The sequence below is a fragment of the Hippopotamus amphibius genome, chromosome 11 (assembly GCF_030028045.1).
Source record: "Hippopotamus amphibius kiboko isolate mHipAmp2 chromosome 11, mHipAmp2.hap2, whole genome shotgun sequence".
In the NCBI taxonomy this organism is placed as follows: domain Eukaryota; kingdom Metazoa; phylum Chordata; class Mammalia; order Artiodactyla; family Hippopotamidae; genus Hippopotamus; species Hippopotamus amphibius.
The window spans coordinates 3,220,778-3,246,522 of record NC_080196.1 but is presented as its reverse complement, the minus strand read 5'-3'; the positions used below and the strand labels follow the sequence as shown (position 1 = coordinate 3,246,522).

The following is a 25,745-nucleotide window of genomic DNA, read 5'->3' as shown; positions in this document are numbered from 1 at the left end:
GAACAATCACCTCACGCCTGTTACAATGGCCACTATCAGAAGACAGGAGAGCAGTGCTGGTGAGAGTGTGGAGAAGAGGGAACCCTTGTAAACTGTTGTTGAGAGGGTAAGCTGGTGCAGCCACTGTGGAAAACAGTGTGGAGGTGCCTCAAAAAATTAAAATAGAACTGGCATATCATCCAGCAATTCTACTTCTCAGCGTTTGTCTTAAGGAAACAAAAACACTCACTGAAAAAGATATCTGCACCCCTCATGTTCACAGCGGCATTATTTACAATAGCCAAGACGTGGAAACAACCTGTGTCCATCAATGAATTAATGGGTATAGAAGATGTCATACACAAACATACAATGGAATATTATTCAGTCATTAAAAAAAGAAGGAAACCCTGCCATTTGCAACAACATGGGTGGACCTTGAGGGCATTACGCTGAGTGAAATACATCAGACAGAGAAAGACAAATACTGTATGATTTCACTTGTATGTGGAATTAAAAGAAGAAAAAGCCAAGCTCATAGCTACAAAGAACAGATTGGTGGTTGCCAGAGGTGGGGGCGGGGGGCGGGGCAGGGTATTGGGGGAGAAAGGGGTAAAGGGGGTCAAAAGGTAGAAGTTTCCAATATAAAATCAATAATTCCTGGGCATGTCACGTGCAGTGTGGAGGCTATAGTTAACAACACTGTATTGCATATTTGAAAGTTGCTAAGACAGTAAGATCTTTAAAATTGTCATCACAAGAAATGAAGACTGTGACTGTGTGGTGATGGATGTTAACTAGGCTTCGTGTACTGATCATTTCTCAACATGTGCACACAGCAAAGCATTACCTTGTGTACCGTAAGCTTATGCAGCGTTATATCTCAATCATATCTCAGTAAAATGGGCGGAGGGGGCAGAAGTTTTTATTAACCTTTTTCTTTTGGGTTAGTCTTTTCTGTGTCACGTTGAAGAAATCCTTACCTGTCTCCTAAGGAGTTTTTAAAATCTACACATACCTATTAAGCCCTACTTTCTTTCTTTTCTTTCTTTCTTTAAGTGGAAGGTTTCTTGAGAGCGATACACACTCCACAGAATGCAGTCCATCGCAGAAGCTGAGAGCCACCACACCCTACTTTTCTGATGCTCTTTCCCCCTTGGGTTTTCCAGTGCGGACCAGAAAACCCGCTAGACAAACCCTGCAAGAGCCATCACGCTCTGATGCTGTCACAGGTGTTACTGCCTATTTTGTGGGAAAACACTGTCTTCCCCATCATTTGCCGAACCAGGACCTGAAGCACAGGCTGGACCATTTCCATGGCGACACCACGTCTGGACAGCTTTCCTACGCCGGAGAGGATGGGCCTGGATAAGGCAGGGGGGAGGCAGGCGGGTGCCCGTCCCCAGCCCCACCTGCCTCCCCACAGGTATGGGGCTCCCGTGGGAGAACGCGGGCTGTCCTGGGGCAGAGCCGAGTCAGAGACGTCGCTGTGCAAACAGATTGAAGATAGAGGAGCCTCTGTTTACGTGGGCCTGGGGCTCCAGGGGCCGCGTGGACCGGGAAAGGGGTGAAACCACGGGTGATGATTCAAACCCGTCTCGCCTGCCCTCACTAATCAAGGTTGTTGTAAGACCTGCGTGTCCTCCAGGAAGCACCTAGCCTAAAAAATAAGATGTCGGCCTGAGTTGTTTTCCAGGATCTTGGCGTCACCTGTGTCTAGTTGGAGCTGAGCTGGTGAAGACGGGATAGGACCCCGGCCCTCCAGTGCGCACGTGCGAGTGTCCGCTCCACGAGCTCTTGAACGTGCGGCCACCTGTGGCTTAGGTACGCCTGCGCAGAACCAGGGCTCCACACCTCTTCCCAACCACCTTTCCCCTCGCTCCCCACGCCTCTGACTGCCGGGCTTCCTTATCCCTCGTCCCATAACTCCCCCAGCCCCTGGCCTTCCGGGAGGCGGACTTGAGGTGTGCTCTGCGGTCTCCTTGCGCGGCTGCTTTATGAACAAACCCTCTGTTTGCTGCAGGCCTCGGCATCTCAGCACCTCAGCGTGCTGCACACCGGGCAGAGATAGCCTGGCGCAGTAGCAGGGGCGGGTAGAGGAAAGATCCAGCCCGCGAAGGAGCAGAGCTGGAAGGACGAGGCCGCTGGAGAGGAGGCAGGAGGGGGAGGTCGTCCTTTGAGCAGCTGCGTGATGTAGGAGTGCGAGGCAGGCGGCAGCGGCCGGCTCCCAGCATCCTCTGGCTGGGCTTCGTTGTTTTGGTGCCAGGACCGGCCAGGAGTACCAAGCCGCCCGGAGCCTGCCAGGAAAGGAGGTGAGGGTTGTCCTGCGGGCAGGGCTGGTGTGGGGGCGAGACTCCCAGGAGGTGGCCCCACACCAGCCTTGCATCAGCGTCTGTCTCTGTTTCTCCAGCTCTCTGGGAACTGAGAATTTTAAACACACCGTGAAAGGCCCAACCTGGGAAAAGAAGGTCCGTATTTGCCTGCTGGGCTCAGAACTGGTACGGTAAGTGGTTGCAAATCTGCTTATTTGTGATGAAAAGCGAGTCAGTGGCTGCTTGGGGAGAGGTCGGGTGCCAAGAGGCAGGAGGGTAGGTTACAAGGAGGCTTCAGGAAAGTGTGCAGTGATGAGATGTTCACGCCTGACCATGGTGACGATGTCCCCAGTGCACACGAGTCAAGTGTATCAAGTCCTACGCTTGAAACGTGCTGTTTATTGCATGTCAGTTAGCCCTCAAAGCTGTTAAACCTCCTTGCACACGTGTGCGCACATGCGCGTAGCTTGCAGTGAAGTGGTTCAAGTTACAATTCAGTTGCGTGGGTACACGCTTCTCTCTGCAGACCTGCTCACTTACAGGAGCCATAGCTTCTTCTAAGTGTCCTGGTCACGAGAGACCAACACGGAGAGGCTGATCAGGAGCTTCAGGGCGGCTGCAGGCACCACTTTTATGTGTCAGGCTTCCAGGAAGGTCCACGCCTTGCCTCAGTCCCTCATCTACCCGCCCCCACCACGGCTACACACGCAGCTGCCGAAGCCTGGGACTTGAACTTTAAAATCTGCAGGGCCCACGGCCAGCATCCCTGTCCTCCGCACAGGCAATGAGATGGTCTTCCCTCCTTGGAAAACTAGAAATTGAGAAGTGGGGGGTGGGCGTGAAAACCCTACAGAGTGAAGCACACCTGAGTTCCCGGGCAGCCGAGGGCTGGTGCTGCTGTGATAACCACACACTTTGAACGAGAATCACAGGTCACTTCTCTCCGAACCGTGCTTATATAATAGTTTCTCAGTCCAGGAAGCTGTAAAGCCCCAGAGTAGTAAAGTTTTCTAGTTACAAAGGAAACGTGGTAACTGTCACAGCTGACAGACTGCTCTTAACATAAATTTACAGCCAAGTGTAAATCAACTAATTTTTTTCTTCCATTTTACTCAAACCATGCAGGCCTAGGAAGAGGTATGGGTCTAGGAGGGGTACTTTGGAGGGTCCTTGACGGGCTGCCCTGCTGCCCTGGGGGGTTCGCGGCCTCTCCAGGAGCCCCGAGGTGGCCCCGGCCTATGGAAGCTCATCTCTCAATCATGCTGTTGATAAACAGTCGCTGCCAGGCAGCCGGCCCAGGTCTCTGGTGAAGGATCAGAGGCTGGCAGACGGGTCCCCACGTCAGGACCAAAGGCCCATCGGTTCAGCCCTCAACTATCTGAGCAGCAGCCCGAGAGCGAAAGGAGAGAGAACCTTGAGCCCCCAAGCAAGATGCGAGAAAGGTCTCCCTCCCCCAACCCCCAAACACCCGCGGTGGACCCCAGGTGACCGAGGGCCTGAGGTGTGAAGGCCTTTGCTTCGCAGTGAAATCTGAAAAGGTCACATGGCACGTGAGTGGCTCCAGTCCCAACATGAGGGCGTCCAGCCCAGCAGACGGGAGGCCGCGCTCAGGAAGGACCCACTGGAGCTGTGAGTGGGAACAAGGCTGGTACTCGTATCTCTAGGGCATCGGCTTCCAAATATTCAGGCAGGTGCCCTTCAGGAATCTGGTGATGGCTCTTGAGATAGAGACAAAAGGGGCGTTCCAGCCACAGGTGTCTTTCATAAAAGCAGGCTACATAAACAGTCTTGTAAAATTAAAACCACTTGCTCCAGTTTACTTGAGAAGTTTCTCCTAGTGGCACCCACTGCAGATAATCACTGGGGGCCAAACCAGAAGTTTGTATTTTCTGTGCATTTGGTTTTTTTTTTTTTTTTGGCTGCGTGGCTTGCAAGATCTCAGTTCCCCGACCAGGGATTGACCTGGGCCCTTGGCAGTGAAAGTGCCAAGTCCTAACCACTGGACCACCAGAGAAGTCCCATGTGCCTTTGTAACTATCCCTCACCACCCAGGTCTACTTGGCTCCTGGTTCGGATACTGGGATCAGGTGCCGGGCTTCAGTCAGAGGGAGGGTACATGTCCCAAACGAGCTTGTTCCTGTGTCTAAGTAGCGAGAGTTTGTATAACGAAAGATCTGAAAGCTACCTTTGACTCATGAGCTCTGTGGTGGGAGTTTGGAGAGCAAGGGTACCTGTAATGGCGTGCGTGTGACACGTATACAAACGGTTCTGAAATTCAAGGGGCAATCACTGTTATGTTCACATCTGTTTCCAGATCAAACCAAGTCTAGTTCTCAGCTGCTGGTCTGCAGAGGATGTGGAAGTCCAGGTGTTCCTCCTCCTTCCCTGGTTACATGCACCTGGACCCTGGGGTCTGCAGAGCCCAGGGGACAGTGAGGGGCAGAAGGCTGTTCCTGGGTGTGCTGTAATACCTGCTCCAGCACTTACTAGGGGGTGATCTTAGGGAACTTACCTAAATTTTCTCACCTGAAAAATGGAGTGGTTATGATTCTAATTGGAGATAACTCATTCCTACTCTAAGTAGTAAACACTCATGTACACTGTCACTAACACACTGAGTTGCACTGACGTCCATTGTACAGACATAAAACCGTCTATGTATCCAGTTCCTTATAAAGTGATATGTGGTTTCTTTGTTTTGGGTTTTTTTTTGGCTACACAGCTTGGCTTGCGGGATCTTAATTCTCCAATCAGGATCAAACCTGGGCCCCCTGCAGTGGAAGCGCTGAGTCCTAACCACTGGACTGCCTGGGAATTTCCAAAAGTGACGTTTAAATGCAGAGAATGGGACTTCCCTGGTGGTCCAGTGGCTAAGACTCCGAGCTCCCAATGTAGGGGGCTCGGGTTCGATCCCTGGTCAGGGAACCAGATTCCACATGCCGCAACTAAGAGTTCGCAAGCCACATGCTGCAGCAAAGATTCCACACGCCCCAGCTAAGACCCTGTGCAGCCAAATAAATAAATATTTTAAAAAATGCACAGAATGAACAGAATGTTAAACTTTGGCTAAGACTATGTAGCTGTCTATTTATCATCTGTATCTTCGGTAGGTGTATCTATCCAGAACCAGAGTGAGCTGTGAGATGGATCTTCTGGGTGTATCTATCAAGTACCTAAGTGTATTACCTCCTAGTTCCTGGAACACAAACCCAGTCACGCTTCTTTGGCCCCTCTGGCTAGGGGTCTCTCCCCAGCTCCTGTCTACTCGAGGCTCAGCTGGGGAGGGTTTCTTCCAAGCCGGCTCCTATGGGCTCCTAGGGGCCTCGGTCCCTCACTGGCTTGGTGGAAACGACCCTCTGTTCCTTGGCTTATGGACAGCTCCTCAGGGCCCCCACGGCTGGCAGCTGGCTCCGCCAGGGTGAGCAGAGAGAGGCAGAGAGTAAGGCACAGTATCTCACAGTCTGATCTCAGAAAGCACAGCCCATCACTTCTGCCGGTTTCCGTTTGTTAGAGTCGCTGGGTCCAGTCCCCATGGAAGGGGAGGGGATTACAGGAGGGTGTGAGTTCCTGGAGGTGGGCTCACTGGGAGGAAGTTTAGACATCTCCTTACTCACACTTGGAAACTTGCAAAATAAAGCACAAAACCAGTTACAGGGCTGAATAACCCACCTCCGATGAAGACACAAGAAGGTGGGATTCCATCAGTTGCAGGGCTGTGCCTGCATCTCCCTTCATGGTCTGCACGTGTCTGTTTTCTGGAGTAGCAATGTCTTTTTTTTGCTGTGTATGTTGAGGAGAGGTGAGTAGGTGCACACACATTTGGAACTGTTTTATCTTTTAGTAGAACTCAGGCGGCTGTCTTTATAAAGTAACGCTTTCTTTCTAACATGCTTTTTACTTTAACAGATATTTTGATGTGAATGTGGCTACAGCAGTTTTGTTTTTTGGGTTTTTTGTTGTTGTTCGTATTTACACAGTATATATCTTCTGCCTCTTTACCTTCAACTTTTCAGTTTTAGATGTGTTTTTCGTAAAGTGCATATACGTATATCTAGACTTCTGCACACAAGCATTTGGTCCACCTTCACTTAATATGTTTATTAATACTTTGAGCTAAAAGCCACATCAGCTATGTTTATTATTTGTCTGTTTTCATTTCTTTTGATCCATTAAATATTTTCCCACTTTTTCTCTATGTTGAGAGGATATATATTATAATCTAAACAATGGAGAGATAATCCCAATACCATAAAATTAACAATTTTAACATGTAGTCAATGTTTTTTAGTGTATTCACAAGGTTGTGCAAAAATCACCGATTTCAGAACACTTTCATTCCCCCAAATAAGACCCTGTGCTCCTAGCAGTCCCCCAGCCCCCACCCCGCCTCTGTCCCTGGCAACTACTCATCTCCTTGTGGTTGCTGTGCACTTATCTATTCCGGGCACCCCATCCAGAGGGAATCATACCGTATGTGGCCTTTTGTGTCTGCTTTTTCCACTTAACGTTTGCGAGGCTCAGCCACGTTGTGGCACGTGTCAATACTTCATTTCTTTTTATCGTCAAATCACATCCCGTTCCTTGGAGGTACTGTATTTTGTTCATCCATTCATCCACGGATGGACATCTGGGTGGTTTCTACTTTTTGATGCTGTGAACATTTGTGTGCAAGTATCTGAGTACTTGTTTTCAGTTCTCTTGGGTATATCATTGGGAATGGAATTGCCGTTTATATAAGTCTGTGTTTAACTTTTTTTGTGGAACTGTCGAGCTACTTTCCACAGTGGCTGCTGCAATTTGTATTCCTGCTAGCAATATATATAGGTTTTCAATTTTTCCACATTTTCATCAATGTTTGTTATTTTCCATTTTTTCCATTATAGCCATCTTAGTGTACTGAAGTGGTATGTCATTATGTTTTTTAAAAATATTTGTATATTTGTCTGTGCTGGGTCTTTACGTGTGACATGCAGGATCTAGTTCCCTGACCAGGGGTTGAACCCAGGCCCCCTGCATTGGGAGCGCCGAGTCTTAACTGCTGGACCACCAGGGTAGTCCCTCATTATGGTTTTAATTTTTGCATTTCCCTCATGATTAATGATATATTGAATATCTTTTCACGTGCTTACTAGTATATCTTTGGAGAAATGTCTATTCAGATCCTTTGCCTATTTTTAAATTGTGTTGTCTCTTAACTGTTGAATTGTAAGAGTTCTTTATATATTCTGGACACTAGACCCTCATAACATATATAATTTGCAAATACTTTCTCCATTCTGTGAGTTGCCTTTTCACTTTCTTGGTAGTGTTTTTTGAAGTACATAGTTTAAAAAATTGTTTTTTTACCTGGTGTACCCCCCCAAAAAAATTAAAAAAATAAATAATATATTCAACTTGTAAAAAAAAATTGTTTTTTATGAAGTCCAACTTATTTTTTTCTTTGGTTGTGCTTTTAGTGTCCTATCTAAAAAATCATTGCTAATCCAAGATCACAAGGAGTTATACCTATGTCTTCTGAAAGTTTTATTTTCTTCGTATTTTTTAATTAAAAGTTTTGGCTGCGTTGGGTCTTCATTGCTGCGCGTAGGCTTTCTCTAGTGGAGAGCATGGACTAACTACTCTTCATTGTGGTGCACAAGCTTCTCAGTGCCGTAGCTTCTCTTGTTGTGGAGCACGGGCTCCAGGAGTGCGGGCTTCAGTAGTTGTAATGCATGGACTTAGTTGCTCTCCGGCATGTGGGAATCTTCCTGGACTAGGGTTTAAACCTGTGTCCTCTGCATTGGCAGGTGGATTCTTAACCAGAGCACCACCAGGGAAGTCCCTGAAAGTTTTCTATTTGTAGGCCTTAGATTTAGGTTTTTAAGTCCATTTTGAGTTCTGTTTATGGTGAGTCCAACTTGACACTTCTGCATGTGGATGTCCAGTTGTCCCAGAATCATTTGCGAAAAAGACCATTCTTTCCCCATTGAATGGTCTTGGTATTGATTGTAGTTGTGAGGGTCTATTTCTGGACTCAGTTCTATTTCACGGATCCATTATGTCTTTCCTTAGCCATCACCACACTGTCTTGATTGCTGTAGCCCCTGCAGTAAGTGTTAACATTGGGAAGTGTGAGACTTCCAGCTCTGTCATCACTTTCAAGACCGAATTGGCTGTCTGGGAGCCCTTGCATTTTCGTATGAACTTTAGGACTAGCTCATCCATTGCTGCAAAAAAGGCTCTTGGAATTTTGATAGGGATTTCTTTGAATCTGTAGACTAATTTAGTTTTGCCAGTTTAACAGTGTTAAGTCTTCCAATTCATATGTGTCTTTCATTTCTTTAGATCTTCTTTAATTTCTTTCCACAGTGTCTCGCAGTTTCCAGTGCACAAATCTTGCACTTCTCTGGTTAATTTATTTCTAATAATTTTCTTTTTGATTCTGTTGTAGATGGAATGCTTTCTTAATTTCATTTTCAGATTGTTTATTGCTAGTGTATAGAAATACAATTGATTATTGTATATTGATCTTGTATGCTACAACCTTATTGAACTTACTAGTTCCAACAGATGGAGGTAGTTTGGGTTTTTTGTTTTGTTTTTTGATGTATGGATTCAATAGCATTTTCTGTATATAAGATCATGTTGTCTGTAAATAGATATTTTTACTTCTCCTTATACAATTTGGAAGACATCTATTTATTTTTAATTGAGGTATAATTGACAAATTAGTTTCAGGTGTACAACGATTCGATATTTTATATATTGCAAAACTATCACTACAATAGTTCTAGTAAAATCTGTCACCACACAGTTATAATTTTTTTCTTGTGATGTAGAACTTTTAATATGTACTCTCTGAGCAACTTTCAGATGTAAGTACAGTATTAACCATCGTTGCCGTTGCTGTGCATCACATCCCCTGACTCGCTTATAACTCAAAGTTCATACCTCTTGACCCCCTTCATCCATTTCACCCTCCCACCCCCATCTCTGGCAACCACCAACCTATTTTCTGTATCTGTGAGCTTGTGGTTTTGTTTTATTTGGAATTTCACCTACCAGTGAGATCACACAGTGTTTGTCTTTCTCTGATTTTTCCCGCTTACCATGTTACCCTCCAGGGTTATCCATATTGTCACAAATGGCAAGGGTTCGTTATTTTTTCTGGCTGAGTAATATTCTGTTTTTCTTTTTCTTGTGTAATTGTCTAGAACCTTCAATATAATGTTGGACAGAAGTGGCAAGAGCAAACATCTTTCTCTTATTCCTGATTTTTAGGGTGAAAGTTTTCACACTATTAAGTATGGGGTTAACTGTGGGTTTTTCATAGATGCCCTTGACCAAGTTGAGGAAATGCCTTCTATCCCTGTTGAGTCTTTTTATTATGATGACTGTCAGATTTTTCAAGTGCTTTTTCTGCATTTGAGATGATCATGTGGTTCTATCCTTTATTTTATCAATATTGTATTTTACATTTTTTTTTTTTGTATGTTGAACTAAGCTTGCATTCATGAAATAAATCCCCCTTGGTCATGGTGTATAATTTTTATATAGTGCCAGGTTATTTTGTAGAGAATTTTTGCACTTATATTAATAAGGAATATTGACCTATAGTTTCCTTCTCCTGTGATGTCTTTGTATGATTTTGGTATTAGGGTAATACTGGCCTCAGAGAATAAGTTAAAAGGTGTTCTATTTCTTGGAAGCATTTATGAAGGTACTGATTCCTCCTTAAGTGTTTGATAGAATTCATGAGTGAAGCCATTTGGTCCTGGGCTTTTCTGTTTTTATTTATTTATTTTTAAATTTTAATTTAATTAAATTACTTATTGGTTGGGTCTTTGTTGCTGCACACAGGCTTTCTCTAGTTGCAGAGAGCGGGGGCTACTCATGGTTGCGGTGCATGGGCTTCTCATTGTGGTGGCTTCTCTTGTGGAGCACGGGCTCTAGGTGCACGGGCTTCAGTAGTTGTGGCCCACAGGCTCAGTAGTTGTGGCTCGTGGGCTCTAGAGTGCAGGCTCAGTAGTTGTGGCTCACGGGCTCTAGAGTGCAGGCTCAGTAGTTATGGCACACAGGCTTAATTGCTCTGCGGGATATGGGATCTTCCTGAACCAGGGCTCGAACCCATGTCCCCTGCATTGGCAGGAGGATTCTTGACCACTGCACCACCAGGGAAATCCCCTGGGCTTTTCTTTGTGGAAAGTTTTTTGATTACTGATTCAATCTCTGTACTTGTTATAGATGTATTTAGGTTGTCTATTTCCTGAGTCAGTTTCAGTAGTTTGTTTCTTTCTAGGAATTATCCCATCTCGTGTCACTTATCTAATTTGTTGGTATACAGTTGCTCTTTTTCTCCTGTAAGGTTGGTAGTACTGTCTCTCACTCCTGATATTAGTAAATTTGAGTATTCTTTTTTCCTTAATCAGTCTATTTTTTTCAAAGAATTAACATCTGGTTTTCTTGATTTTCCTCTACCATTTAAAAAAAAATTATTTGCTGTGTTGGGTCTTTGTTGCTGTGCGTGGGCTTTCTCTAGCTATGGAGAGCAGGGGCTACTCTTCATTGCAGTTCACGGGCTTCTCATTGCGGTGGCTTCTCTTGTTGTGGAGCACGGGCTCTAGGTGCACGGGCTTCAGTAGTTGTGGCACATGGGCTCAATAGTTGTGGCTCACGGGCTCTAGAGCACAGGCTCAATAGTTGTGACGCACGGGCTTAGTAGCTCTGCAGCATGTGGGATCTTCCTGGAGCAGGGCTTGAACCTGTATCCCCTGCATTGGCAGGTGAATTCTTAACCACTGTACCACCAGGGAAGCCCCTCCTCTACCATTTTTATGTTTTCCATTTTACTTATTTCTGCTCTAATCTTTTTTAATTCCCTTCCTTCTGCTTGCTGTGAGTTTAGTTTGCTTTTCTTTTTTCTAGTTTCTTAAGGTGTAATATTATTGACAATATCTATTTACTTTTCTACTTTTTAAGATAGGTGTTTTGTCATTATATAATTTATTAAATATTTGTTTTTTTGTTTTTCTTTAAATACTTCCTAATTTCTCTTGTAAAAGTTTATTCTTTGTTTAGGAATGTAATCTTTTAATGTCCACATATTTTTTAATTTCCTAAATTTGTTATTGATATTTAATTTCATTCCATTGTGGTTGAAGGACATAGTTTGTATGACTTCAATCCTTTTAAGTTCAGTTTTAGAAGATGAGATAAAATTTAGGAAAATAGGAATTAATGTTAAAACTCATTAGACCTTAGCTTCTGTTTAGTATGGACATTTGTGTAGGGAAAAAAAAGTCACCCAAGGACATAATGTGGCTCTAAGATCATAAAGTCAACTTTTAACTTAGAAAACTTGAGTATTTGAATCCCACCAAAAAGTAACTTTTAAACCAGTGTTCAAATCATCCAGTGCCGTTTTTAGCAAGCGGGTATTTGTCTGCATCTTCAGAGACACCATCATAATGTGTCCCAGAGGACAGGGAGGAGTTTCCTGGAATGTTGTCAGTCCTTCCCCTGCTGCCAGGCAGTGAAGCTGTTTATTTATTCATTTATTTTGTAGAGGGATGGTATTTTATTTTTATTTTTATTTTCTAAATTGAGGTAGAGTTGATTTACAATATTATAAGTTTCAGGTATACAACACAGTGATTCACAAATTTTAAACCTTTAAATAACCTCACTTGTAGTTGTAAAATATTGGCTACCTTCCCTGCACTGTACAATATGTCCTTGTTGCTTATTTTATACACAGTAGCTTGTGCCTCTTAATTCCCTATCCCTGTTCTGCCCCTCACCCCACTGGTAACTACTAGTTTGTTCTCTATGTGTGTGAGTTTGTTTCTCTTATTATATTAACTAATTTATTTTTTAGATTCCATATATAAGTGATATCCTATAGCATTTGTCTTTGTCTTACTTCACTAAGCATAATGCCCTCCAGGTTGTTGCAAATAGTAAAATTTCATTCTTCTTTGTGGCTGAGTGGTGGTCCATTGTATGCTGACACCACATCTGCTTTATCCATTCATCTGTTGATGGACACTTAGGTTGCTTCCATGTCTTGGCTATTCTAAACAATGCTGCTATGGACACTGGGGTGCGTGTATCTTTTCCAATTAGTGTTTTCATTTTCTTTGGATATATACCCAGGATAGAATTGCTGGATCATATGGTAGTTCTATTTTTAGGTTTTTGAGGAACCTCCATACTTTTTTCCACAGTGGCTGCACAAATTTACATTCCCACTAACAGTATATGAGCTTTCCCTTTTCTCCACATCCTCACTAACATTTGTTATTTGTGGTCTTTTTTTTTCCAAATAAATAAACTTAGTTATTTATTTATTGGCTGCATTGGGTCTTTGTTGCTGCACCCAGGCATTCTCTAGTTGTGGCAAGTGGGGGCTGCTCTTCATTGTGGTGTGCAGGCTTCTCATTCCGGTGGCTTCTCTTGCTGTGAAGCATGGGCTTTAGGCTCACGGGCTTCAGTAGTTGTGGCACATGGGCTTAGTTGCTCCAAGCCATGTGGAATTTTCCCGGCTCAGTGATCAAACCCATGTCCCCTACATTGGCAGGCAGATTCTTAACCGCTGTGCCATCTAGGAAGCCCATGTTATTTCTGGTATTTTTGATGATAGCCATTCTGACAGGTGTGAGATGGTGTCTTGTGGTTTTGATGTGCGCTTCTCTGTTGAACAATGTTGAGCATCTATATGCCTGTGTGTCTTCTTTTTGGAAAAATGTCTATTCAGGTCTTCTGCCCCCCCCTTCTTTTTAATTGAGTTGTTTGTACTTTTGATGTTGAGTTGTATGAGCTTTCTATATATTTTGGATATTAACCCTTTATTGATCATATCATTTGCAAATAATTTTTCCCACTCCTTTAGGTTGTCTTTTCATTTTGTCATTGGTTTCCTTGGCTGTGCAAAAGCTTTTAAATTTAATTAGGTCCCACTTGTTTACTTTTGCTTTTGTTTCCTTTGCCTTAGGAGACAGATTCAAAAAAATCATTGCTATGATTTATGTCAAAGAGTGTTCTGCCTATGTTTTCTTCTAAGAGTTTTATGGTTTCTGATCTTATATTTAGGTCTTTAATCCATTTTGAGTTTATTTTTGGAATATTTCCTAATGCCACATACAATTTCATTCTTTTACATGTAGCTGTCCAGTTTTCCCAGCACCAGTTATTTAAGAGACTGTCTTTTCTCCATTGTATATTCTTGCCTCCTTTTGTCATAATTAATTGACCATAAGTATGTGGGTTTATTTCTGGGCTCTTATTTTATTGATCTAGGTGTCTGTTTTTGTGTCAATACCACATTGTTTTGATTACTGCAGCTTTGTAGTATAGTCTGAAATCAGGGAGTATGATTCCTCTAACTCTCTCTTCTCAAGATTGTTTTGGCTATTCAGGGTCTTTTGTGTTTCCATACAAATTTCAAAATTATTTGTTCTAGTTGTGTGAAAAATGTATTTTGATAGGGATTGCATTGAATCTGTAAATTGCTTTTGGTAATATGGTCATTTTAACAATATTAATTCTTCAAATCCATGAATATGATGTGTCTTCCCGTCTGCTTGTGTCATCTTCAGTTTCTTTCATTAGTGCCTTAAAGTTTTCTGAGTACAAGCCTTTAACTTCCTTAGGTAGGTTTATTCGTAGATATTTTATTCTTTTCGATGCAGTTGTACATGGAATTGCTTCCTTAACTTTCCTTCCTGATAGTTCATCGTTAGTGTATAGCAACAGATTTCTGTATAGTAATTACAACTTAACTCATTGATGAGAACTAGTAGTTTTTTGGTCATGTCTTAAGGATTTTCTATGTATAGTATCAGGTCATCTGCAAACAGTGGCAGTTTTACTTGTTCCTTTCCAATTTGGATTCCTGTTATTTCTTTTTCTTGTCTGAGTGCTGTGGCTAGGACTTCCAATGTTGTGTTGCATAAAAGTGGCAAGAATGGGCATCCTTGTCTTGTTCCTAATTTTAGAGAAAGTGCTTTTAGTTTTTTATCACTGAATATAATGTTAGCTGTGGGTTTATCTTATATGGCCCTTATTATGTTGAGGTATGTTCCCTCCATGCCCATTTTCTATAGAGCTTTTATCATAAATGGATGTTGAATTTTGTCAAATGCTTTTCTGCATCTATTGAGATGATATGGTTTTTATTCTTTGACTTGTTAATGTGGTACATAACATTGATTTGCAGATATTGGAAAACCCTTGCATTCCTGGGATAAATCCCCCTTGATTATGGTGTATGATCCTTTTAATGTCCTGTTGGATTTGGTTTGGTAATATTTTGTTTAGGATTTTTCCATCTATGTTAATCAGTGATATTGGCCTGTAATTTTCTTTTGTGGTATCCTTGGTTTTGGTTATCAGGGTGATGCTGGTCTCATAGAGTAAGTTTGAGAGTGTTCCTTCCTCTGCAATTCTTTTGGAAGAGTTTGAGAAGGATAGGTGTTGTGTTTTTTAAATGTTTGAAAGTATTCTCTTGTGAAGCTGTTTGGTCCTAGACTTTTGTTTGGGAGGCTTTTCAAAAGTTACTGATTCAACTTCATTACTGGTAATTGGTCTGTTCTTATTCTTTAATTCTTCCTGGTTCAGTCTTGGGAGGTTTCATAAATTCCTAGAAATGTACATTTTTTCTTCTAGGTTGTCCATTTTATTAGGATATAACTCTATGGTATAGTATATACCGTGTGTGTGTGTGTGTGTGTGTGTGTGTGTTGTGTGTGTGTAGTATATACCGTATATATAGTATATAGTTCATAGTAGTCTCTTATCCTTTGTATATCTACGGTGTCAGTTGTAACTTCTTTTTCATTTCTGATTTTATTGACTTGAGCCCTCTTTTTTCTTAATGAGCCTGGCTAAAGGTTTATGAATTTTGTTTATCTTTTCAAAGAACTTAGTTTCACTGATCTTTTGTTTTTTTTTTTTTCCTGTATTTCATTTATTTTTGCTCTTTCTTTCCTTCTGCTAAATTTGGGTTTTGTTTGTTCTTTTTCTAATTCCTTCAGGTGTAAGGTTGGTTGAGATTTTTCTTGTTTCCTGAGGTAAGCCTGCATCACTATAAACTCCCCTGTTAGAGCCGCTTTTGTCCCTTAGAGTTTTGGATTGTTGTGTTATTATTTTCATTCGCTAGTGGGCAGAACCAGGGCCCAGCTGACCCCAGGACAGGGGCTGGCCTGCTGCTGAGGGGGCTGTGGGGCTGTGGTGTCCTGTGGCTCATGTCTGCCTGTTGGTCCTGAGGCTGAAGTAGGCTTGCTGGTGAGCAGAGTAGGGATTCGGGGACTGGTGCCTGCCCACTGGTGGGTGGACATGGGTCTTGGGGTTTCTGGCTACAGGGCCCTAGGGGCCCCGGGTGTAATGCTTGTGCACTGGTGTATGGGCTGGGTCCTGGGCCCTCTGGTGGGCAGGGCCGTGTCCAGGGGTAGCTGTGGGCTCAGGGGGTCTTAAGGCAGCATGTGTGCTGGTGGGTGGGGCTGTGTCCCCAAAATCCAGTTAGTTGTGTGGCCTGGGGCATCTTAGTCCTGGTGCCTGCAGGCTGGTGGGTGGGGGAGGGGCTGGGTCCTGAGGCCAGTAAGCTCCAGGGAGGATCCAAATGGCATCTCCCAGCACCCAGGTCCACGTGGTAAAATGAGCTCCCAAAAATGACTGCTGCCTGTGTCTGTATCCCCAGGGTGAGCTCCAGGTGCTGCCTGCCTCTCAGGGAGACTCTAAGATCAGCAGGTAGGTCTGACCCAGACTACCTGCTTCTGCCCTGCATCCTGGGACGTGTGAGGTTTTGTGTGTGCTGTTAGGAGTGAAGCCTCGATCTCCCCCTGCCCTGCTGCCTCTCAAAGCCTAATGTTCTGGGGGCTCGTGTTCCTGCACAGACCCCAAGACTGAGGAGCCGACCTGGGGCTCAGACCCTGTGCCCCTTTGAGAATCTCTGCAACTGTGACTATGCTCCCATTTGTGGGTTGCCCACCTGGGGGTGTGGGGCTGATTACATTGGGACTCTGCCCCTCCGAGCCACGTTGCTCCTTCTTTGTATCTTTTGGTTGGAGAAGATGTTTTCCGGCAGGCCCCAGGCTTTTTCATTGATGGTGGTTCCTACAGTTTTGATTCTTGGCACGCCCGTGAGAGGTGAGTTCAGGGTCTTTCTACTGTACCTTCTTGGCTGTCTCGGGGATGTGTCAGCACTGAGATCACTTGGTGGACTGGTCCAGCGCACCCAGATGCAGAATAGTTTGTAGACCATCAAAAGCCTAGGGTAGGTCCAGACTCCATTTGAAAAACCCCTAAGTCCCGAGCTGCTAAGCAGCCTCAGTCAAACCATACTGCCCCCCACTTCCATGCACAGAATCGTGGGCTTCTGGGGTGCCTATGGACTGGGTTCTCCGGGCTGCCCTCTGGCCATCCCCACTACAGGCACAGAAGAGCCAAGCTGCTTACCCAGGGCCAGATACCCCAGATGCTTGGCGCTCAGCCCAGAAGTGCTGATTTAATTGGTTTCGTGGGCATCCAGAGTTTCCCCAGCTCTCCAGGTGATGCTAACGTGCAGTGACATCCGACGACCACGGCTGTGCACGACCCAGAGCCGGTTTTCATCTCTGCTGGGTTTTGGTGAGTCAAGGTGCTGAGGGAGGAGAGGGGGCCAGGCCACTCACAGGCCGTGTGACAAAGAGGAGGTCCCTTGGCCCCTCCGAGCCACAGTTTCCTCATGTATAACGCTAAACAGGTGCGTGCAATGTCACAGACTCACGATGTCACTCAAGTTCTGGGCTTTACTACTCCAGGGCCTAAAGCCACCCGGAGGGCTGTTTCACTTGCCTGGGGTCTCTTCCTTCCTGTGGAGGGCAGGGCCCCCCTGGCATGTTCTGGAGGCCACCAGAGCACTCGAGATCAGGAAGAGCAGGGCTGGGGAAAGCTGGTTACACAAGGGACAGAAAGGTCAGTAACACAGAGGCCACCAGAGGGGCTGATCGGACTGGGGGAAGCAGACGAGGGCAGTGACAGACCCAGCGGACAGAGGCCTGTGCCCCTCGCTGTCCCTCTCGTGACCTGGTTTCCTTCCTTTGCGTAACATTCGTTTGTACTCGTGTAAGCGAAGTGAAGTACGGGCAGGAGCCCCTGACGCGGCCCATGGAGAGCTGGCCGAGGAGGCAGGCCCCCGGGCTCCTGCTGTGCCCGGGGGCGTCACCCCTCATGCGCTCTTTGGCCAAGAGGAGCAGTGGGGTGGCCCTAGCCAGCCGCCCTCCATCTGCTTCTGGTTACATTGTGGGCGTGGATTTCCCGTATGGGATATGGCCCGTGTGTGTATTTCATACACAAAAAAGAGGAAACATCCCATGAGAAACTTCAGAAGTGAAGAATGATCAGAGAAACATTTCAAATGTGTTAAGAAATATTAGTTTTATTTAACCAGTTTTCACAGCTGAATATTTATTCTATAAAAACTTTACAGATTGTACAGTTTATATATAGTTCAAACTACTGAACGGAAAAAGTAGGTCCCACAGATGCAAAAATACTGCACCAACCAATCCATGGTAAAGGCAGAGTTACACGCTGTACAGCTCTCCACGAGGCCGGGAGGTGGTCGGTTCTAAGTATAAACTTCAAAACTGTACAAAAATAAGGTTCTGATTTTATTTTCATTCTTCATACATTCAATATGATTGCAAGCTCAGAAGCCTATCAAATGATAGGCATCTGGAATCAGGAATCAGTCCCCACTCCTGGAGGGAATGTGGACGTCTATTTACACAGGGCACTCTCGGACAGCATCCTGTACTTGGTATGTTGTGTAGACATGAAAGCAGAGACCAAGAACATTAAACGTCGATATAAGGTAGTTCTTTCTCTTAAAAAGGAGTTTCTGCATTTAATAGTGTGCCAAAAGAATTTTAACTTATTAAATAAAATATATTCTACGTGAACCTAAAAATTACACTTTATAAACATAAAAATACTTTATTTTTGGTGTAATACATCAATCATATCTGCAAGTAGAAAACCAAAACTGTGTATAAAGTAGTTCTCACCCAGCAACAAGAAACACTCATGTAGTTATGTCTTCAAAAGGGTCAGAAAAACTAATTATAAACCCACTAAGATTAACTTATAACTTAGATATCATACTTAAGCTATTCAGTGATTCACTAATACTGCAAAACAAGCTTTCCCCTAGAGAGAGAGTGGTTTCTTCCTGTTAACTGGGTAAGAATCAGACATATTTTAAAAAGGGGCAAATCAATTGATTTCTCAGCATGAATCCCAGGTGTGTTTTAGTTTGGGGGTGTTCACCAGTGGGTGTTTACTCAGAAATACTTATCCTAAAAGATAAGTCTTCCTTCTGATTTAGAATTTTCCATTTCTGAGGTCTGGTACCTTCTTGGAGATGAGGGCATGCCTCAGATCTCTCCGTATTTCTGTTTGGGACAGGGGAGGCGAGGCTGGCTAACACCTCTTTAGATTCTGTTTTCTAGAAGGAAAAAACAAGGAAAACAAACATTATTCCAGACTTTTCTGACACCCAAATCAGGAAAACACACTTTTTTTTTTTTTTTATACAGTACTAGCCAAAGATAACAAAAGTTAGAGCCTCAAAGAGCAGCCCAGAGCTCACCATTACACTTTTATACTTGTGTGTGTAGTTCAGTATAAAATAATGACGTCTGGACAAAGGAGCTTTGTCGTTATTTATTTTAAAGGTACAGTACTTAAAAACTCCTTGGTAATAAATAGCTTGGCTGTTTCGAGTCCTGCACCCAAGCGTGAGCTCCAGGTGAGCCTGCTTCAGGCTGGGAGGGAGGGTCCGGGCCCAGGAGCCCCAGCCGGCCTGCGCGCTGCGGTTCCAGGGTCGCCTGGGGCAGCCTGGCCGTCAGAACTCGTCGATCTTCCTCTGCAGGTACTTGAGCATGGAGTCCATGCCCTGGGCCGAGCCCCAGATCTTCTTCAGCACCTCACACTCCCGCTCATTGGCCTGCTCCAGCTCCAGCTTCATGTTGCAGCGCACCAAGGCCTTGGATTCCTCGAGCACCTGCACCACACAATGAGCAGTGAGTTAGTGGGGACTGTGGCTGCAAGTGCTGCCTCCTCGCTGCCCCCATGCTCATGGAGGCGGTTATCAAACCTGAGGAGCTGCCTGGTAAGGCAACCAAATACCTTCTCACAATACAGGTCAGGCCCTATATACATATAACGTGTATTTCATTCACTGTGGATACTGGACAAATTCTTGACTTTAAAGGGCTGTTATTTCAAAAGACAGCTGTGCTCTCTACACCCTGGTCCTGCCCCAGCAGCAAGACCAGCCTTGGGCCTGTGCTACTGCTGAGTGGACCCTGCCCCCAATGTCCTCACCTGTGATGCCCACTGAGAACGCTCACCCAGGGGATTTTCTAACGGGAGTTTAATTTCAGTAATGAGTTGCTGATGTCTGGGACAGCTTAGATGGGAGCTGCGTCAGTTAATATGAAATAACATTTCATCCTGAAATTTGCTAAATGCGGTTTTGTTAGAGGACTATTATCCAGCACACTTATTAAACAGAAACCTACAGGGAAAAAAGTGTAGTTATATGCAAGGGCTTTGGAAACATTAAAGAACTTTAGCAATGTTGCTGTTTGTAGAGTTTCATGGGACATTTTTAAGTGACTCGCAGTTTGACCTGCACTCTCTTGGCTCCCGGGTATTTGCAGAGGGAGGGCCAGGTCAGCAGAGGCCCAACCCTCCAGTGCTGCCCACGAGGGCAGCCGTGTGGGCCGCCTGTGTGCGTGCCCTGCAGGGAAAGGGCGTCGTGATGGTAGTGACACACGGAAGAGAAGGAACTGGACGTACAACCGGGTTGCAGGAGGCGAGCTCTTTAATGCGGACCATGACTTCCTGGGTGAAGGTCCCGGGCCAGAACACCTGGGAGACCAGGCCTTTGCCGCACGCCTCCTGGGCCGTCAGCTTCCGCCCGCTGAGCAGCATTTCATTCGCCTGGAAGGAAGACACGTGGATGCCGCGTGAGATGCGGGGAGGGGCAGCAGGGAGGATCCAGCCCCAGACTCATCCCCCGGAAGTACCGGCTGCGCAAGCGCGCCGTCCACCTGGGAAGGCACCTACTGGCCGGTGATGCTTAAACACGAGTATATAGAAGGCTTATTTCATGATGCAGAACAGAATCGCCTGGACATGACCAAGAACTCTAAATTAAAAAGGTCTGACTTACTGTAGACGTGAAGTTACTGGCGTGTCCCTCCCCACCTGCCGCCCCTTCCCCATGTCGGCCATTCCCACGTGGGGCTCCTTTCACACACAGACCAGCGTCCGAGGCAACTGAGGTGAAAGCAAGGCTCACAGCAGTTTGTGGTTTTAGGGATTTGCACCAGGCACAGAACTGCTGCACAGCGTTTTCTATTTCAGAGAGACCCCTGGTGACTGTTCTCAACACACACAGCAAGGTGCTAAGGGCAGGGACGTGTCTGCTGCAGGGTAACTCGGAAGCCACACTCTACCACGCGGATGTTACAATCAAGTCTGCAGGACCTAGGAGACCACTTAGTGTGCTTAAGAGGGTCTGACCACAGTTACTTCCTAGGACTTGATGGGAAAAGTTCACATCTGTGGATCTTGATCAATTTCATATGCACACGTATTTTAAGCTTGGTCCTGGACTCGAGGTCACTTTTCAGGTCTCAGCACAGTGTGCGGGTTTTATCTCGTTCACATGGCAGGCTCGGAGGTGCTGAGATGAGAAAGGCGCGTGTATCTGACAAAGAAAGCTCACCCTATTCTGACGTCACAGTTCCCTCTCTGCAGTTTGTCACGAAGACACCTTGACCACGAGCTTCTAGGCTCAGGTAACACATACTTTCTTCCAAAGGAGGCAAAGCCGTGTTGGGAGAGGCCCTGCGGTTACCGGGACCTCTCGGCTGCCACCCCCGGGCACCTCCGGAAAGGGCGGGGGAGGCCGGGCGGCGGCTGCCTGCGGAGCCCCGGCCCTGCCGCGAGGGGGCGCCGGCCAAGCGCGCTCCTGCGCCCCCACTGCGCGTGCGCGCGAGCACCCCGCCCGCGCCGCCAGGCCCCTCTGGGCGGGGACGGTGCCTTGGCCTTTCGACGGGGCGTCCGCCGGCAGCCTGGAGCGCGCCGGGCCGAGGGGCGGTGTGCCGACCGCAGTCAGGCTTTTCCCCCCACACGTAACGAGAGGCTGCAAACGTCTGTTTTCCCGACAGGCCCTCGGCCCCTCGCTGCAACAGCCGGCGGCCGGAGGCAGGCCTCCCTTCCTGGCCTCCTCTGCGCCTCCCCCGGCAGGGGGTCTCCTGCACCCCGAGGCCCCGCGCTCGCCCATGGGACGGGGGGAGCCGGTGGACGTGGCTGTGCCGCCCAGGCCTGGCTGCCCGGCCGCCGGAGGCCATGCGCGCAGCCGCCAGGAGCCCTGGGGCCCCTCTGCCGCAGGGCGATGCCGGACGCAGCGCAGCCAGCCAGCGGTCCACAGCGGGACACGTGCCGCACGCGGGCCCCACGACTCGGCCGTCCCAGCCCCGTCCCGCCTTCCGGCGCTGAGATTCCGCCCCCACGCCCACCGCCCCCTCAGTGTCTGCTCCTGCGGCCCCCGCCCCGGGACACCACCTCCTGCCCGATTTATAGGTCAACGAACGAGGACCACGACACGTCACTTCTATAAACCACAAGCTGCAACACCAAACACAGGCTCTTGTCATGGATGGATGAAACCGCTAAGCAACGAAACGCCCACAATCCTGTGGGAAACGGCCTCTCGTCCGAAGCAACTTTGCTCCTTCATGCTTTCTCTTTAAAGTGCGGCTTTTAGGTTATCAGGTCAAGAACCTGTCGATTGCAAACTCGGGTTGGTTTGGGTTACAAACTGGGTATCTACTACCATGGGTATCGATGTTAACCACACAGAGACTCCTCCCGGAAGCAGGGCCTCCAGGAGATGATGCAGAACAGCGTCCCAACAGTCTATGAACCAAAACGTGGGAACCTTCCATTGATTTCACGAATTAAGAACATGACTGGAGAACAAGAGCTGAGTGACAAGTGCATCTGGGAAAGCCCCCCAGAGTGCCAGCGTGCATGTGTTTAGAAAAACAGAAACCAAACCAGACTCCTTCAGGAAGTTTTCTAGGATGATTTTTTAAAAAGAAGTACTCACAGATGCTCCTCCCATAATCTTGGGAAACATAACGGTGGAACAGCCATCTGGACTCTGTCCGAAGGTAGTATAGGGTGTTTGGAACCAAGCCTTTTCATTGGCCCAAACCACGTCACACAGAGGCAGTATGGACGCTCCTAGCCCAATGGCCGGGCCGTTTACGGCTACAATAATAGGCTTCTTAAACTGAATGAAAGTATTCACGAAGTTTCTAAAATGGAAAATAAATGGGGGAATTACTCAAAACACTGCATATTTCAGCAACAGAAAAAAATCACTTCTGTGGAAAGCAATACACCAAGACGTGAACCCTGGGCATCACCGACGGCTTCCTCCCGGCTGCCGAGGGCCCTGGGTTTAGGTACCGTGTGCTGTAAAGACTCAGCAGTGCCCTGGGAGCTAGGCCAGGGTGGCTGTCACCATAGAACTCATGTGAATTCTGTGAGAACAACACAGTGGAAGGTGCCCTTGGCTTGGGCTCCAGAGCCCACCTGTCTCCCCCTTATGACAGGAGCCCAGGAGACACGAAGGGCTGCAGAGGATCAGCCTAGCAGCTGTCCCGGAAACCTGTGATGGCTGTGCTGGGCAGAGATGCGGGGCCTGGGGTCAGGAACCCCAGTGCCTGGGTATGGACTTGGCCTGTGATTTCAGACAGCTCACTGATTAATTGGTAACATGGATATTTCCTGAGTTTATACAGAACTAGATGGAATGACTCGAGGGATGTAGGGATGAGAAGCTCACATGAGACCCAAACAAGAGCATCACACAGCTGGACACAGGCCTGCATGGCACTTCCCGCTGCGCGCTGGGGAGACCGCCAAGCAGGCCTCCCGGATCACAGGGCGTGGATTCTCACACGGCCCAGCCAGCGCCGCTGGGATCTGTTTTAGGATCAGGCAGGCAAGGTGGGCTGCTCTTCAGTTTAGGGCCGGCTGGTGCATCTCCCTCCCCTCACTGGAAACTAACTTTATGTTCAGAGGTTGCATCTTGTGAAGATTAAACACGGTGAAGAAAAGGACAAACACACCCAAAATAAACACACGATAATGCCTCCAAGGCCAGCCATATGCTAGATCAGAAGGACAGAATCCAAAATTCGAAACCAGATAACCCCCAGCTTTAGTACCGAAAATAACAGTCGGGGTGCTGCTCCCTACAATTCAGCAACGTAGAAATAAAGCAGAGCTGTTTAGCTGGCCCCTGAAGATCATGGCTCAGCACCCAGCCTCCCCTCTTCCCCAATACTGACACGAGGGGTCATGTGTTTTTTGGATGGCAGGATGGGGAGGTTTGGAGGTGTGTGTGTGTACACTTGGGGAGAGGGGACCTCAGAGTCTGGCAGCCTGCCAGCCTCACGCTGGGGACTGTTCTTGAAGGCCCCTGCAGTCAGCAGAGACCTCAGCCTGCCCCAGGGTCCCTGAAGGCTGGTGGGGGGGGGGTGGTGAGAATTAAGTCACTCACATGACTGAGTTGCAAAGACTTTCTAAACAAGAGCCCGGGGCACCGTTAGGGAAATCACACTGGGTTTCAAGGACACAAAGAGACCCAGACAACCTCTAAAATAGGTCCCTGAAATAACCCTAGACCATCTACATGAGGCTACTTCAGTTCTGCCACCTTTTGGGAATTCTGGGTCAACGACTCGTGATGGAAATGCATTTTCCATGCTCAGTTACCGATGACTCTTGAGATGGTAACTGCTGAACTGTCTCCCTGATTTAAAGCAGACGTTTTCCCTGAGTGGCCCCACGTTCATCTGCTGACATGCGCCTCTTCCAGTGCTGACGTCTGGAAACCACAGATGGGATGGTAGCTTACCATGCAAGAGGTGATCAAAAGAGTGTAATAATAGAAAAGGGATTCTATAGAGAAATGGTAAAAGGAATGAATTACTCCATGTAGCACGGATCCTTCTCATGTTATATGTTTGTATAAAAGAAAAAAAATCTGCTTCTAAAATACATGTTGCAAAATCGAAGCCTGGATTTTAACAGGCTGGAGAAATTGGAATTGAATTTTTTCCCCCCAAGAAGATGATTTTGTTGTTGCTTGGATTGATAACTTAATCAAAGCCCAGGGCTTTTTCTGGGAGGAGTGAGAACTAACCAGCTCACTCTGGAGTGCACACCATCTCCTCTTCCAAGAGGCCTCAACTGTGCCATCTGATGAGCTCTGAGATGCCAGAGCGAGCGTGGTCCAGAGAACACCAAAGAAATCCTGCCCCCCCAAAACACCAAACCAAAGTTTTTCTGTTTAGTAGAAACCTCCTGGAGGCACGAAGGCTTAGCCGCACAGCTGCCAGAGGTGGGAGGCAGGAGCTGCCTTCGGGCCCCAGGAGCCTGGCCTCCAGGGACCATCCGTCCACTGCTCTGGGAGGCATAAAGCAAGTGTATTTTAAAACTTAAAATCGAAATGCATGAACATTCAAATGTGCTCAATGCAACGTACTAAATTTAAACTTCAATTTCCTCTAGATTATCTATGAATTCAGTGAAAGGCTGTGCTGGGAACAGCAGGGAAGGAAAGAGATTATATCTGCCACAAAATTAGTTATAAAGGCTATTAAACAAAACTGAAATTCTATTTTTTTGAAGAACACTTGCTACCCCGCAGACCTCACCAAGTTAGAAAATCACCTGAGAACCACAGTCCAGGAACTGTTTTGGGGAAATAGGGACTGAGCTGTTTCTGCCATTTCTCAGCTGAGCTGAGACTGAACGGGGAGGAGGTCAGGTTCTGGGGGATGTTTCCTCTCTGGCTTTGCTCCCTCCCCAAATCTCTGCTCCTCTCGCCTCCTTTTGGGGAGAGGAGGCTCCTGGTCCTTCAGTCACAAAGTGGCAGCTACTGGTCCCCACGGACCACAAAAGCCTAACACTACACACTGATCCCTAATAACTCTGGTTTTATCACTAATGTGCTGAGTATTTTTATTACAATCACTCTGGAAACTGGTTGCTGCCAAGAAGCCCAGCAACGGAACTGGCCCCACAGACACTTAAGAATCTAACAGTTTAAACCTGACTTTCCTATTTCCCATCTTTCTTTTGGAAACCTGCTGTGATGATGTTCTTTGCTCAAAGTTTTAAGAAATTCGAGACAAGACACCACAGAAACAAAAAACATACATGGTAATAGCTTTATGTGTATAAGCCAACCTTACACACATAAAAATGAATTTCAGTGCAAATGAGCAAAAGTAAAGGTTAAGTCAATCTGGTGTAACTATTTTTGGATCCTGCCTGAGAGCATTAAGAAAAATTCACATGGACAAAAATATATCATTTAAAGAAAAACAGAGTGGATTT

The 25,745-nt window shown here is 46.3% G+C and overlaps 1 protein-coding gene and 1 non-coding gene across 2 annotated transcripts in view; both read right to left on the bottom strand.

Moving 5' to 3' along the window:
• Nucleotides 1-1,135: 1,135 nt before the first annotated feature.
• LOC130832136 (U7 small nuclear RNA) lies at nucleotides 1,136-1,197 on the bottom strand. The gene has a single exon (XR_009048216.1). It is a non-coding gene; the product is annotated as a U7 small nuclear RNA (small nuclear RNA).
• A 16,468-nt stretch (nucleotides 1,198-17,665) lies between these two features.
• CDYL (chromodomain Y like) overlaps nucleotides 17,666-25,745 on the bottom strand; it is a 131,945-nt gene continuing 123,865 nt past the window's right edge. Inside the window, exons 5-7 of the mRNA XM_057699145.1 lie at nucleotides 22,438-22,648; nucleotides 20,115-20,258; nucleotides 17,666-19,314 (exon numbers count right to left, since the gene is read on the bottom strand). Coding sequence (XP_057555128.1) covers nucleotides 19,156-19,314; nucleotides 20,115-20,258; nucleotides 22,438-22,648 — 514 coding nt within the window. The 3' untranslated portion in view covers nucleotides 17,666-19,155. The remainder of the gene's footprint in view (nucleotides 19,315-20,114; nucleotides 20,259-22,437; nucleotides 22,649-25,745) is intronic.